This window comes from Phascolarctos cinereus, unplaced genomic scaffold (assembly GCF_003287225.1).
Source record: "Phascolarctos cinereus isolate Bilbo 61053 unplaced genomic scaffold, phaCin_HiC Scaffold_726;HRSCAF=1367, whole genome shotgun sequence".
NCBI classification, from domain to species: Eukaryota; Metazoa; Chordata; class Mammalia; order Diprotodontia; family Phascolarctidae; genus Phascolarctos; species Phascolarctos cinereus.
In genome coordinates, this window is record NW_027556098.1 from 258,211,739 (window position 1) to 258,223,965 (window position 12,227).

Below are 12,227 nucleotides of genomic sequence, written 5' to 3' on the forward strand. Positions count from 1 at the left end.
AAAATTAGGGTAGTTTCATGGGGAAACTAAGATTAAGAAGACATGGCAATGGTTTATTGTAGAAGTCTAGACTTCAGCTAAAACTGGAAGGAAGCCAGAGAAGCCAGCAAGTGGAGGTGAGGAGAAAGAGCTTTCCAGGCATAGGAGACAAGTCATCGAAAAACATGAGACGGGATATTGTGTGGGAGGAACAAGAAGAGGGCCACTGGATCCATGTATGTGGAAAAGAATAATGTGTAAGAAGCCTAGAAGGTTAGGAAGCAACCAGGTTCTGAAGGGTTCTGAAGGCCAAAAGAGGATTTTTCTATTGGATCTTGGAGGCAATAGGGAGCCAATGGAGTTGACTGAATGGGAGGGTGGGGGCAATAAGGTTTGACTTAAGGCAAGGAAACCAACTTTTCTCTGGGTAACCAGCTCTTCTCAATGGTTCTTTGCTAAGACAAGAAATGGGAGAAAGGCATAGAGTGTTTTCTTCAATTACCTGGAAAAAGTTTTTCTTTTTTTAAAACCTATACAGCCCCTTCTCTAGAGATATCTTAGAAGGCAGCGTGGGGCTGTTTATTTTTTTTAAAGGCATATATTTTAAAGACAAAAAACTTGAGCAGCTTCCCAGGGTACCCTCAGGCAGTACACATTTCCTGAAGGTCACTACATAAATTATAAGGTTAACAAACAAGGTTGAACACCATGGCAGACCTTACAATGCCTCCATGGTCACAGGCTGTCCCAGGATAGGGCTAGGTGGTGGACACTTAAAATTTTTATTAAAAAAATTTTTTTTGATGCAACTTGAAGTCTTCATATTACATTTTATGTTCATTATGTTATAGAAAGAGAAACAGAATCATATTATGGTGGCATTATACTTTACTATACTGTAATTTAATTTTATGATTGGCTATCCTGGAGGTACAGTTAAATGCCAGGGAGGCAAATGAAGATTATATTGAGGCAGATATGCTTTTAAAGTCCTACTGTACTCTATTAACAAACCATTCAGTACTGATGTTTAATCTACTGATAGAGGGTCCCATTTAATCTTAATATTCTATAATTAGTGAAGAATACCCTACTGTGAAAAAGATTTCTTTTTAAGCTTCTCAGACAATTTGGAATGCTTTCAAAATCACTTGAATTTAAATTGCTTTGCAATAGTGGATAGAAGCTTAAATTATTTGTGTTTGAGGTTTTCATTTCAGGTCTAAATTATAGTGACCACCAAATTCAAATTCTGAAGTTCATGAAAATTGGTTTCATTTACTATCTAAATGCAATTGCTAGAGATTAGTTCTATAACCAAACTCCCAAGCACTTTTAGACAATTTAGCAAGGTATATATGTTCTATGAAGTGTCCTCTATAATATTATGAATTTCTACACTTAATAAAGTTTGCATTTGATTTTGATTGCTGTATATTAAGTATTTTGTTCTTTACTTACCAGCCTGGAGTGAATTTCTTTGGCATACAGAGGGAATAAAAATTCAGACTCCCCTTCCAGACGGAGACCGTCTTTTGTAACACGCAGGTGCCCCATTCCAGTCTGTCAAAAAAAGAGAGATTTTTATTTTTGTTATTGTTTTTCATCACTATTCATTTCTCCAATTATGAAATTCATGTAGGTTTTATTTTTACCTTTTTACAGCCTATGTAGTGAAGATAACTGAGTAAAATAATGACTCTGTTTTCTCTAATCCAGAAGCATTATGTCTTCCTGGTGTCTATTATCTAATACATAAAGTAGAGACTGCCAAAACTAATCAGATTTTCTGCCTTTTACCTATTTTTGCTGATTCATGTGGAAATAGAATGTTTAATCAGAAGAAACACGTGATGCATTTCTAGCTGGAAGATGAAATGAAAAGACCATTTGTGGGAAATGTAGAGCAACAAATGGTCTTTTCATTTCTTCTTCCAGCCGAAGTCATAACTTTGTAAGAGAAAGGTGCGAAAAGGTAACATCATGTGTATGTTGTCAAAGAATGTGATTTGGTTTTCTGTACTATGAATTGCAATAAATACAGAAGAGGAGTTCATAGCAGGGGATGGCATATATCTTATGAAGACCAGGAAAAAAATATGTTTGATCAGAAATCTACCAAGTTGATCAAGAAGCCTTTAGGTTGAAGCATGAGAGGGGAGGGAAAATATTTCCTCATTGAACTGTAAAGGAAAGCAGATTGGCAGAGGTGACAGAAAAAAAGCTGGAAAAAAGCTAGCCTTGGAAGCAGGAAGACTGGGGTGAAGCCCTGCTTCTGTCTCCTACTGATTGTTCTACCCTGAACAAGTCACTTACCCTCTTAGTGCCCCAGGAAACTCTTCAAGAATAGAAGTTGTGGAAAAGTTGCTGGAGTACATGGTAGAAGTTGTCTTCCTCATGGGAAAGGCTCATACCAGTGAAATCATAGATGTGGAATAAAACAAAAACAAAAATATTGCACTCCAGAGGACAACAGGCTTGACACAGAACAATCATAGGAGTGCTTGGTAATTATCAGAAGAAAATAACTGGGAAGAGGATTATATAGACTTCTATATCTATACACTAATATATGTGCATATATATATATACACATACATGCACATATATGTATATATATGTACATATATGCATATGTAATATATTATACATACATGCATATATATATATATAGTTTGGGTAATAAATTAAACTAACTTGAAATGTTAGCACAAGGAGATAAAGATGAGGTAACAACAAAATTTGGGGTGAGACTCATACCTGGAAAAAGGTAACAAAATGGTTTGCTTTGTAAACAAACAGATTTAAGAGGGAATGGAAGGAAGAGCAATGAATGATCTGCCATGTAGGCTATTAGACACCAATTAGGAGACTACTGATAGAGTCTATGTACCATATGATGTCAGTTTTAAAGAAAACAGTACCATGACATATGCTATTAAAACACCTTAGAGGTATAAAATATCCAAGCCATTTGACTCATCCCAATATACAGCATTTAATCATAACTCACATTTCCAGACCCTGCAATGGTTATGGAGCTACAAATGCTACAGATTTGGATCAGGGAGAGATTATGAAATTCATTAAGGTTTAGTACTGATCTAGAAAGTTCGGACTCTGATTGTCTGGAGGATTCATAAGAAAGCCATTCAACTGTGACAGGACTTTGGAGATTAATTTCTATGGGAAGAGGAAAGTCTTCAATGACCTCCTAAATCTGGTAGAAAAAGAAGAGTCTTTCAATGATGGAAAAATTAATCCCTTATATACACAACTTTAGTACATAGTAAAGGAAGGAGAGACCATCAGAAGATGGAGTTGTATGCTGGGAACATAGGGTTAGAAGTAGAAGAGGGAACATGATTTGAGCTAGATGAGAGAGAAGGAGAGAACACTTGTTGTCAACAGAGCCACCATTCAAATCACATCCAGGATTTTAAACAATGCAAGTCCCTGTCCTCCCCCCCCCCCGCCTTCCCCTCCACCCTGGCTGAAAGGAGAGAGACTGGCTAAACACATTTGCTGGGAAGGAATATTGTGATGTTTCTTCACCACTCTTTCTCTTTTCCTCTCTTCTCTTCCTCTTTTCAAGAACAATGAAGTCTGCCTCCAAAATTTTGCTATTTTTTAAAGTTATGTTTATACCATCTGTTTTAATTTGTACCCATGTTGGCTACACAAATGATCAATCCCAACTATTGTTGGCTGTGTGCTTGATGATTTATAAAGAGGAAATTTGCTACTGTCATTTAGGCGATTCCCCTTGGAATGTATTACCTAGCCCTGTTCAGAGAATTCCTCTCTTGCTACCAGGCATGGCATTTCCTCTAGACACTGCCCTCACCTCCTTATCTATAAAGAGATTTTTTTGCAAGTGCCTGGGTAGGAAAACAATGCATAATACAATGTGACTTAACAGCAATCATCTAAAAGCTATTTTTAGAGTCAGAGACCTGGATCAAGTTTTGTCCCATATTGAGAGATGTATTAAAATAGGAAATCGATATAACTAAGTTATTCTCTCATTTTATTCCTGAGCCCTCACTCAGGAGGAAAGAAGAGCTAACACCTTCTGTCCTCACATTCAGACAGAGACCATCCTCTCTGTTGATTTATTTCTCTCTCATACTCTGCCAGCTACTGCTCTACTTTTCTCTCTGACCTCCCCTTTACAAATTACAAATGAGGCACATTCCTAGAAAAGTAAAGATCAATCCTTTAACTAGCTGGTATTGGGACTAATTTAAGCAGAAGGTCTAACATCAAAGAAAAGTAAAATTTTGGAAGAAGAACTCATTCTCTCTAGGAGGGGAAGAGAGAGAACATAAAAAAGGAGGAAGAGGGGGAAAGAAATACTATCCTCCTCCACCTCAACAAACTTCATCAGTTACAGTCTCTCCTTTCAGGCGACTGGGGGTGGGATGGGACAAAAGTTTAGGCCCCTGGTTGCAATGGTGGGAATGGCCACAACAGCAAATACTCTCTTTCCACGTCCTTGGCTCAAATTATGTGCCCTGGTCCTCCTTCCATCTCTGTATCATGAGTGAACACATCTTTTTTTGTGATAGCTTCTGCTCAGGTGAGAGGAAACGATGCTGTCTGTTGGAGATTCTTTCCCAGAACCTCATGAATCTAGGTGCTAAAGATTTTTCTCTGCCCCTCAGAAACTGGTCTGCAAAACACTGCTACACAGCAAAGAATTTAACAAACACTCATCGTAAGCTTTCTACTCGTTTGTTTTAGAGCACTTCCATGCCTTTCAGTCTACTTGAAATGTGTCTCAGAAGAAATTAGTTCATCCCCACGATGGATTTTAACTCCAATACCAATCTGCCTTCCTTAATTAAATTCAACTTATTTGATTTAATTCAACAACAATCTATTCTTAGACAAGGCACTCTACTGGATCAACCTGGGAACAGAGCGTTCTTAATTGGGCATCTCCATGGTAAGCCCCCTGGCTGTCCCAGTCTGGATTCTTTCTCACTTTCAACAAATCAGTGTGCACTGCCCAGGCTTTAGGATATTCTTTTCTCTCTAGCACGTTTCTCATCCACAGAAACCATAGTAGCAACATTTTCTTTTCTGTTTCATATAAAGATTGTTCACTAATTGCATAATGCTATTATCAGCTCCATTTCCAAAAATATTAAAAGGTATTTAAATATTTTAATTTAAATAAATTTATTTATTTAATAAATAATAATAACTAATTATTAATAAATTAAATACATTAATTTGAAATTAACTCTTAAAATTTAAATATTTAAAAATATTAAAATAATTTTTAGCTCCATGGATCATCTAATATTTTAAGATGTTGACTATGTTCAGGAAACTACACTAAATGCTGTGGAAGGAATACTAAAATAGGGAAAACATATTTCCTGTCTTCAAGTAGCTTACAGTTCAGAGACAATGAAGATGAAATAATCACAGAACATTTATAGAGAAGCATATTTTTGGATGAATCTGCAGTTTATTCTCTGGGGGTACTCCCTTCACAATGCAGACTGCACCATTCCACGCCTTCTCATCTTGTGCAGTTCCTGTCCGTGTCCTTCCTCGAATCTTCCCCAGAGGACCCAAATAACACACTAGAGCCCTTCCTCTGATTCTTTTAAGATCTTGGGTCATTCATAACCCATCTTAACATCCTTCGGAAGATGTTCCAGCCTACTCACTCCCACTATGAGTCTATCCCTGGGCCTTTGGGTTACTTGTAATTTTGATTCGTCTGAGGCTAGGATATGTCAAGATTCCTACATCTATGTACACCTCTAGAAGACTAATGATACTTTAGTAGCAGCAAGCAGTTTGGGCACTGTACAATCTGTCTGATGTCATATGGCTTAATATTTCACTCCATGTCAGGCTCCATCTGCACCATCTATTCAAGACAAGGGGGCAGCTAGGTGCAGTGGAGCACTGGGCTTGGAATCAAGAGGACTCATCTTCCCAAGTTCAGTCCAGCCTCAGACATTTACCAGCTGTGTGACCCTGAACAAGTCACTCAACCCCCATTGCCCCCCCCAAATCTCAAATGGGGTAACAAAGAGTCAGATATGACTGAAACATCTGAAGAACAGCAACAACAACTACTACTACTGCTACAATAACAACAACAATTCAAGACATTTATTGATGAAATTACTTGAGCAACTTACTATTCCACTGCATTTCTGGGCAATATGTTTTTCATCCACTTAATTTTTTAGTGTGGCTGTTCAAACCAATTTTTTCCCCACATTGCTATGTATTTCATGAAAGAGCTTTGTGGAGTTGATGAAATTAGCAGTATCATCTGTGAATTTGAGCTTTGGAGACTCTTGTCATCAGTGAGGAATCCCTTTGCTTGAACTCTGTTCAGGATGTTACCCATGGCACTGATGAACAATTTAGCTGAGATGATCTCACTATTTTACACCTCTTTTAATGCCTGTGCACATAGTAGGGGCTTAGTAAATATTTATTGATAGATCGATTGATTCAATGCCCGTGGACTATTGAACAAAATTTTCTCCATAGTTTCACTGTGTTTTAAAGGTTTTTGAAATTTATGAGTGTGGAAGCCACCATGCTTAAAAAGAGATTTCAGGTTGTACTTTGCATATGAAGTCAATGCTTTTTGAAAATCAATAAGCAATAGAAAGAATGACATCATATATTCTCTATAACTCTGTTAATGATGTAACTACAGAGATGTGGTCTGACATAGCCTGTCTGTTCCCAGGACATCCTGGGACATCCTAGATACATGCATACAACATTCTTGTATACATTTCTTATATACATTTTCTAGAGAACAATAAGTAGCCATGTGGGTCAATAGCTACTGATACATTATTACATTGTTGTTAAAGGGAAAAAAAGGTCATTGATCACTGAATGCCTTAAAATTATGCCACAGCCAGTACAGATTTTGGTTGCATGAATTTACTCAGATCTAATACTTCTTTTTGACTACATCTGAAGTGCTAATGGTTCTTTCTCATATAAAACACAGTTCTTATCACTAATTAAAACAAAAGATCACTATAAAAATCAGCTGATCTCTTCTCGTTTATATGTATTTGTTGCTAAACTCTCTTCAGGTTCCTTTCCCCTTGTTCCTTTTCACTGGTTGATGAAGGCACACTGCTCCTAATCTTTCATCCTTCATAATATTTGGGAAATTACCTTGTACTCTAAGCTGATGTTGTTGACTCCTCTGTCTCTGTACTTGGTAAGGACATCAGTTTTCTGGGTGAGGGAAGGGATTTCAAAGGTGGGGTGCCTTTGGCCTTCTTGTGGCAAATGTCTTGTACTGGTTAAACTTCTTTATGAAATAATTGATTTAAACTTTTCTTCATCCTAGCACCCCCTTTTTTTCAAAACAGATATTTCACTTGAACACGTAGAACTGGAGCTGTTATAATTGCATACAGTATCTGCTATATATTTTTATCCTTTCTGCTAATTTATTGACTTTGACCATTACTCTAACTAGTCAATTACCTTATGGAATTCAAGTAGCTAATTCTTAAATAAGGATTTATACTTTTGTAGTAGTCATTTCTTTCTCTTAGATATAGTCATTTTCATATGCTCCAAATGAGGAACTTTTTCTTCCATTAAATATTGGTACCTTCTCTACAACTTAAAGTTGCCCTTGGTCCAGAGAGGGGAAGGGACTTTCTTGGATTTTTTTACTCATTCTTCCTTTCTTTTGAATCCTCCCTTCATCTTCCCTACAACATTGAAGTTCACTTTTCTTATGACTATTCCTTTATATTTCCTGCCCCTACTTCTTAGACAATTTTCTATCCCTTCCTTGTCTCTGTCTCCTCTTTTGTGCTTAATGCATTTACATACTGAAATCTCTGTGTGTGTGTTTGAAATTGTGTTCAATATCCCTGTTCAGATGACAAAAATTCATCAAATACCCATTCTTCATACCCCTTCTTTCATAACTACATATATTCTTCATTGCATGCACTTCTATGATGCTTTCTTTTCCTTTCTTCCTCTGAATGGTTCACTATCTTTCACATTTTTATGTTCCCCTAATACTCTTAAAAAGAAACAAACCATCCACATTTTAACTTTTTTTCTATGACTCCTAAAGATAATGGTCTTCTGAGAAGACATCTGTTTCTTATCATCTTATTAATATGTAAATAATTCATCCTCATATATTCTCTTATATGCATACCTTAATAAATTTCTCTTGGTGCCTAATCCATTTACACATACAACACACATAAACATATATTATACATATATACACACATTATAAATATATATGCTAACTTAAATACTCAAAATAGATTTGTGGTCTCTGTGATCCAGGAATTCCTTCTAATGATGCAAATTGCCAACCTAATTGTTTAGAGCCAAAAAAAATTATAACGTACCTTAAGATATAGTAGCAGAGATATACTATTGTATAGCTCTATTTTGCTTTAATTCAGTGACCATTTAAACAGTAGCTCTTTCAGATGCTTCTTAAAGTCCCTTATGACACTAAGATTCTGTCAGTTTACTATTAGCTTTTAAAAATATTTTATACTTTTATAGTGTGTATTCTGTGAACTATACATGTATTTTCCTTTAGACTGGATATTAAATTCATTTGGATTAGTTATCCAAAGTTTAACTTAATTTTTTTTCTTAATACATTAAGACCATAATATATTTAAAAGTTATTTAAGGTATCCATCTAATAAGTATCAAATTTACTGTTAGAATGTATGATAATGCCCATCAATTAGGAAATGGCTGAACAAGTTGTCATATATGAATGTAATGGAATACTATTGTGCCATAAGAAATGATGAACAGTCCTCTTCTGGGAGCCAAGATGGCAGAGTAAAAAAGGTAGTTGATCTCACTCTCCCCTATCAACCTCAGAAAACCCAGAAAATATCACCCCAGAAAAAAACCCTGGAACAGCTGAACTAGAAGAAAGACGAGGAGCAGCAGTGTGGCAGCCCAGCAAACGGGTCTCCCAGTGCCTCAGCAAAAATAAGGGAGGCAGAACTACAAGGCCCCCAGGCAGATAAGTGCCCTGAGGCATTCATCTGAAAGGAGGTGAAGAAAGCAACCCAAAGTCTTCCTAAAGCCCCAGCCTTGCTGATTCCAGCCCAATACCAGGTGAGCTGCCAGAGCCCTGAAGCCTCCAATTGTGAAGAAATCCTGAAGCCTAGGTGGTAGAACAGTCAAACACCAATACCTAGACCTCCAAGTGCCTCAGTGAGGGTGGGGGAAACCGGTGGAAACGAGCTCAGAAAATCATCAGGTGCCTCAGCACTCTACCTCAAAGGAATCTGCATTAGCAGAAAAGGAGGGAAACAACACTGCAGGGGGCCCCAGGCAGATAAACACCCTGCAGCACCCATCTAAAAGGAGTGGAAGAAAACTAAAGGAAAGGAAAAGCAGGCAACCTAGAATTGCCTGAAAGTTCCAGCCTTGCTGATTCCAGCCCAACATGAGGTAAGCTGCCAGAAACCTACAGCCTCCAATTGCCAACATAAGAGGCCCCAGCACACAAAGCCAGTGACCAAGACCTAGGCTCCCAACACAAGAAGCTTGGGTCAGTACCCTCTGTTCCCCAGCAGGAGAGCTCAATCTCTTTAAAGGCCAGGGAATAAAGAAATACCATGAGTAAAAAGAAACGTACCAAAGATTCATATTATGAGAAGAGTGAAGATCAAGACAGAAATTCTGAAGAGGACAACATTGTCAGCAAACCCACATCTGCAACAATAAAAGGGAATATGAACTGGTCAGAAGCCCAAAAAGCCTTCTTAGAAGAGCTCAAGAAGGATTTTGATAGTCAAATGAGAGAGGTAAAAGAGTCCTTCAAAAATACAATTGACCAATTGGGAAAAAAGTACACTGAAGAAAACAAGTCCCTAAAAAACACAATTGGCCAATTGAAGAAGGAAGGAGAAAAACTTAACAGAAGACTACACGGAAGAAAGCAAGTCCCTAAAAAACACAATTGGCCAGTTGAAGAAGGAAGTACAAAATCTACCAGAAGAGTATACTGAAGGAAACAAGTCCCTAAAAAACACAATTGGCCAGTTGAAGAAGGAAGGACAAAAACTAACAGAAGAGTACACTGAAGAAAACAAGTCCCGAAAAAGCACAATTGGCCAATTGAAGAAGGAAGGACAAAAACTAACAGAAGAGTACACTGAAGAAGAGTCCCTAAAAAACACAATTGGCCAATTGAAGAAGGAAGGAGAAAAACTTAACAGAAGAGTACACTGAAGAAAGCAAGTCCCTAAAAAACACAATTGGACAGTTGAAGAAGGAAGTACAAAAACTAACAGAAGAGTATACTGAAGAAAACAAGTCCCGAAAAAACACAATTGGCCAATTGAAGAAGGAAGTACAAAAACTAACAGAAGAAAACAATCTCTTAAAAACTAGAATTGGACAAATGGAAACTAATGTCTCTATGAGAGAGCAAGAATCAGTCAAACAGAAACAAAAAAAAGAAAAAATAGATGAAAACGTAAAATACCTCATCGGTAAAACAATTGACCTGGAAAATCGATTCAGGGGAGACAATTTAAAAATTATTGGACTACCTGAAAATCATGATGAAAAAAAGAGCCTGGACAGTATCTTTCAGGAAATCATAAAGGAAAATTGCCTGGAAGTCCTAGAACCAGATGGGAAAATAACCATAGAAAGAATCTACCAGTCACCACCTGAAAGAGATCCCAAATTGGCAAAGCCAAGGAATATAATAGCAAAATTCCAAAATTACCAGATGAAAGAGAAGGTGCGGCAAGCAGCCAGAAAGAAACAATTTAAATATCATGGAACCACAGTCAGAATTACACAGGACCTTGCAGCTTCTACATTAAAAGACCACAGGGCATGGAACATGATATTCCTTAAGGCAAAGGAGCTTGGAATGCAGCCAAGGATCAATTACCCAGCAAAAATGAGCATCATTTTTCAAGGGAGGAGTGTGATATTCAAATAGAAGACTTCCAAACTTTCCTGATAAAAAGACCAGAGCTCAACAAAAAATTCGATCTTCAAGTACAGGACTCAAGAAGGACATAAAAAGGTAAATGGGACAGAAAGATACAATATGTTGTTAATTGGGGGAGAGCTGTTTAAACCCTACAAGGGAATATGAGACTTGCAACCCTTGAGAACTGTATTGTTATTACACCTTGTTAAAGGAGTATACATAAAGAGGGTGGATATTAGTTGACTTTGTATTAATAAAAAAAAAATCTAATCAAGTGGGTTAAATGGATCCAAATAAGTGGATCAATCTGATCTTAGAAAATGTACTGAGAAAGGAGGAGGCAGACAAGGGTAAATTACATTACAGGAAAAGACACAAAATCCTATTACAGCAGAGGGAAAGAAGGGGGGGAGCATTGTTTGAACCTTACTCTCATCAGATTAGGCTCAAGAAGGGCATAATATATCAGTTAGGTATAGAAATCTAACTTGCCCTATAGGCAGTAGGAGGGAAAAGGTGAAAGAAATGGGAGGGGGGAAAGAAAAGGGGAGGGGAAGAAGGAAGGGGAAGAGTAAAGGGGAAGAAAAGGGAAAGGGATAATAAAAGGGAGGAGGGACTGAAGGAGGCAGTGGTCAAAAGCAAAACACTAGTGAAGGGGGAAAGGAAAAAGGAGAAAGAAAAGCATAAATGGGGGAAAAGGATGGAGAAAAAGACACAGATAGTAATCATAACTGTGAATGTGAATGGGATGAACTCTCCCATAAAATGGAAATGGATTGCAGAATGGATTAAAAACCATAATCCTACAATATGTTGTTTACAGGAAACACATTTGAAAAAGAGTGACACATACAGGGTAAAGGTAAAAGGCTGGAGCAGAATATATTATGCTCAGCTGAAGTAAAAAAAGCAGGGGTAGCAATCCTGATCTCAGACAAAGCAAAAGCAAAAATAGATCTAATCAAAAGAGATAAGGAAGGAAACTACATCCTGCTAAAAGGCACCATAGACAATGAAGTAATATCATTACTAAATATATATGCACAAAATGGTATAGCATCCAAATTCTTACAGGAGAAGTTCAGGGAGTTACAGGAAGAAATAGACAGCAAAACTATACTAGTGGGGGACCTGAACCTCCCCTCTCGGCACTAGATAAGTCTAACCACAAAATAAACAAGAAAGAAGTTAAGGAGGTGAATAGAACATTAGAAAAGTTAGGTATGATAGACCTCTGGAGAAAACTGAATGGGGATAGAAAGGAATA

The 12,227-nt window shown here is 37.3% G+C and overlaps 1 protein-coding gene across 4 annotated transcripts in view; it reads right to left on the reverse strand.

Annotated features, from left to right (window-relative positions):
* SGCG (sarcoglycan gamma) overlaps positions 1–12,227 on the reverse strand; it is a 298,874-nt gene that overhangs the window by 115,415 nt on the left and 171,232 nt on the right. For all 4 annotated transcript variants that reach the window (XM_020997245.2, XM_020997247.2, XM_020997246.1 and 1 more), the window contains exon 3: positions 1,441–1,542. In XM_020997245.2, coding sequence (XP_020852904.1) covers positions 1,441–1,542 — 102 coding nt within the window. The remainder of the gene's footprint in view (positions 1–1,440; positions 1,543–12,227) is intronic.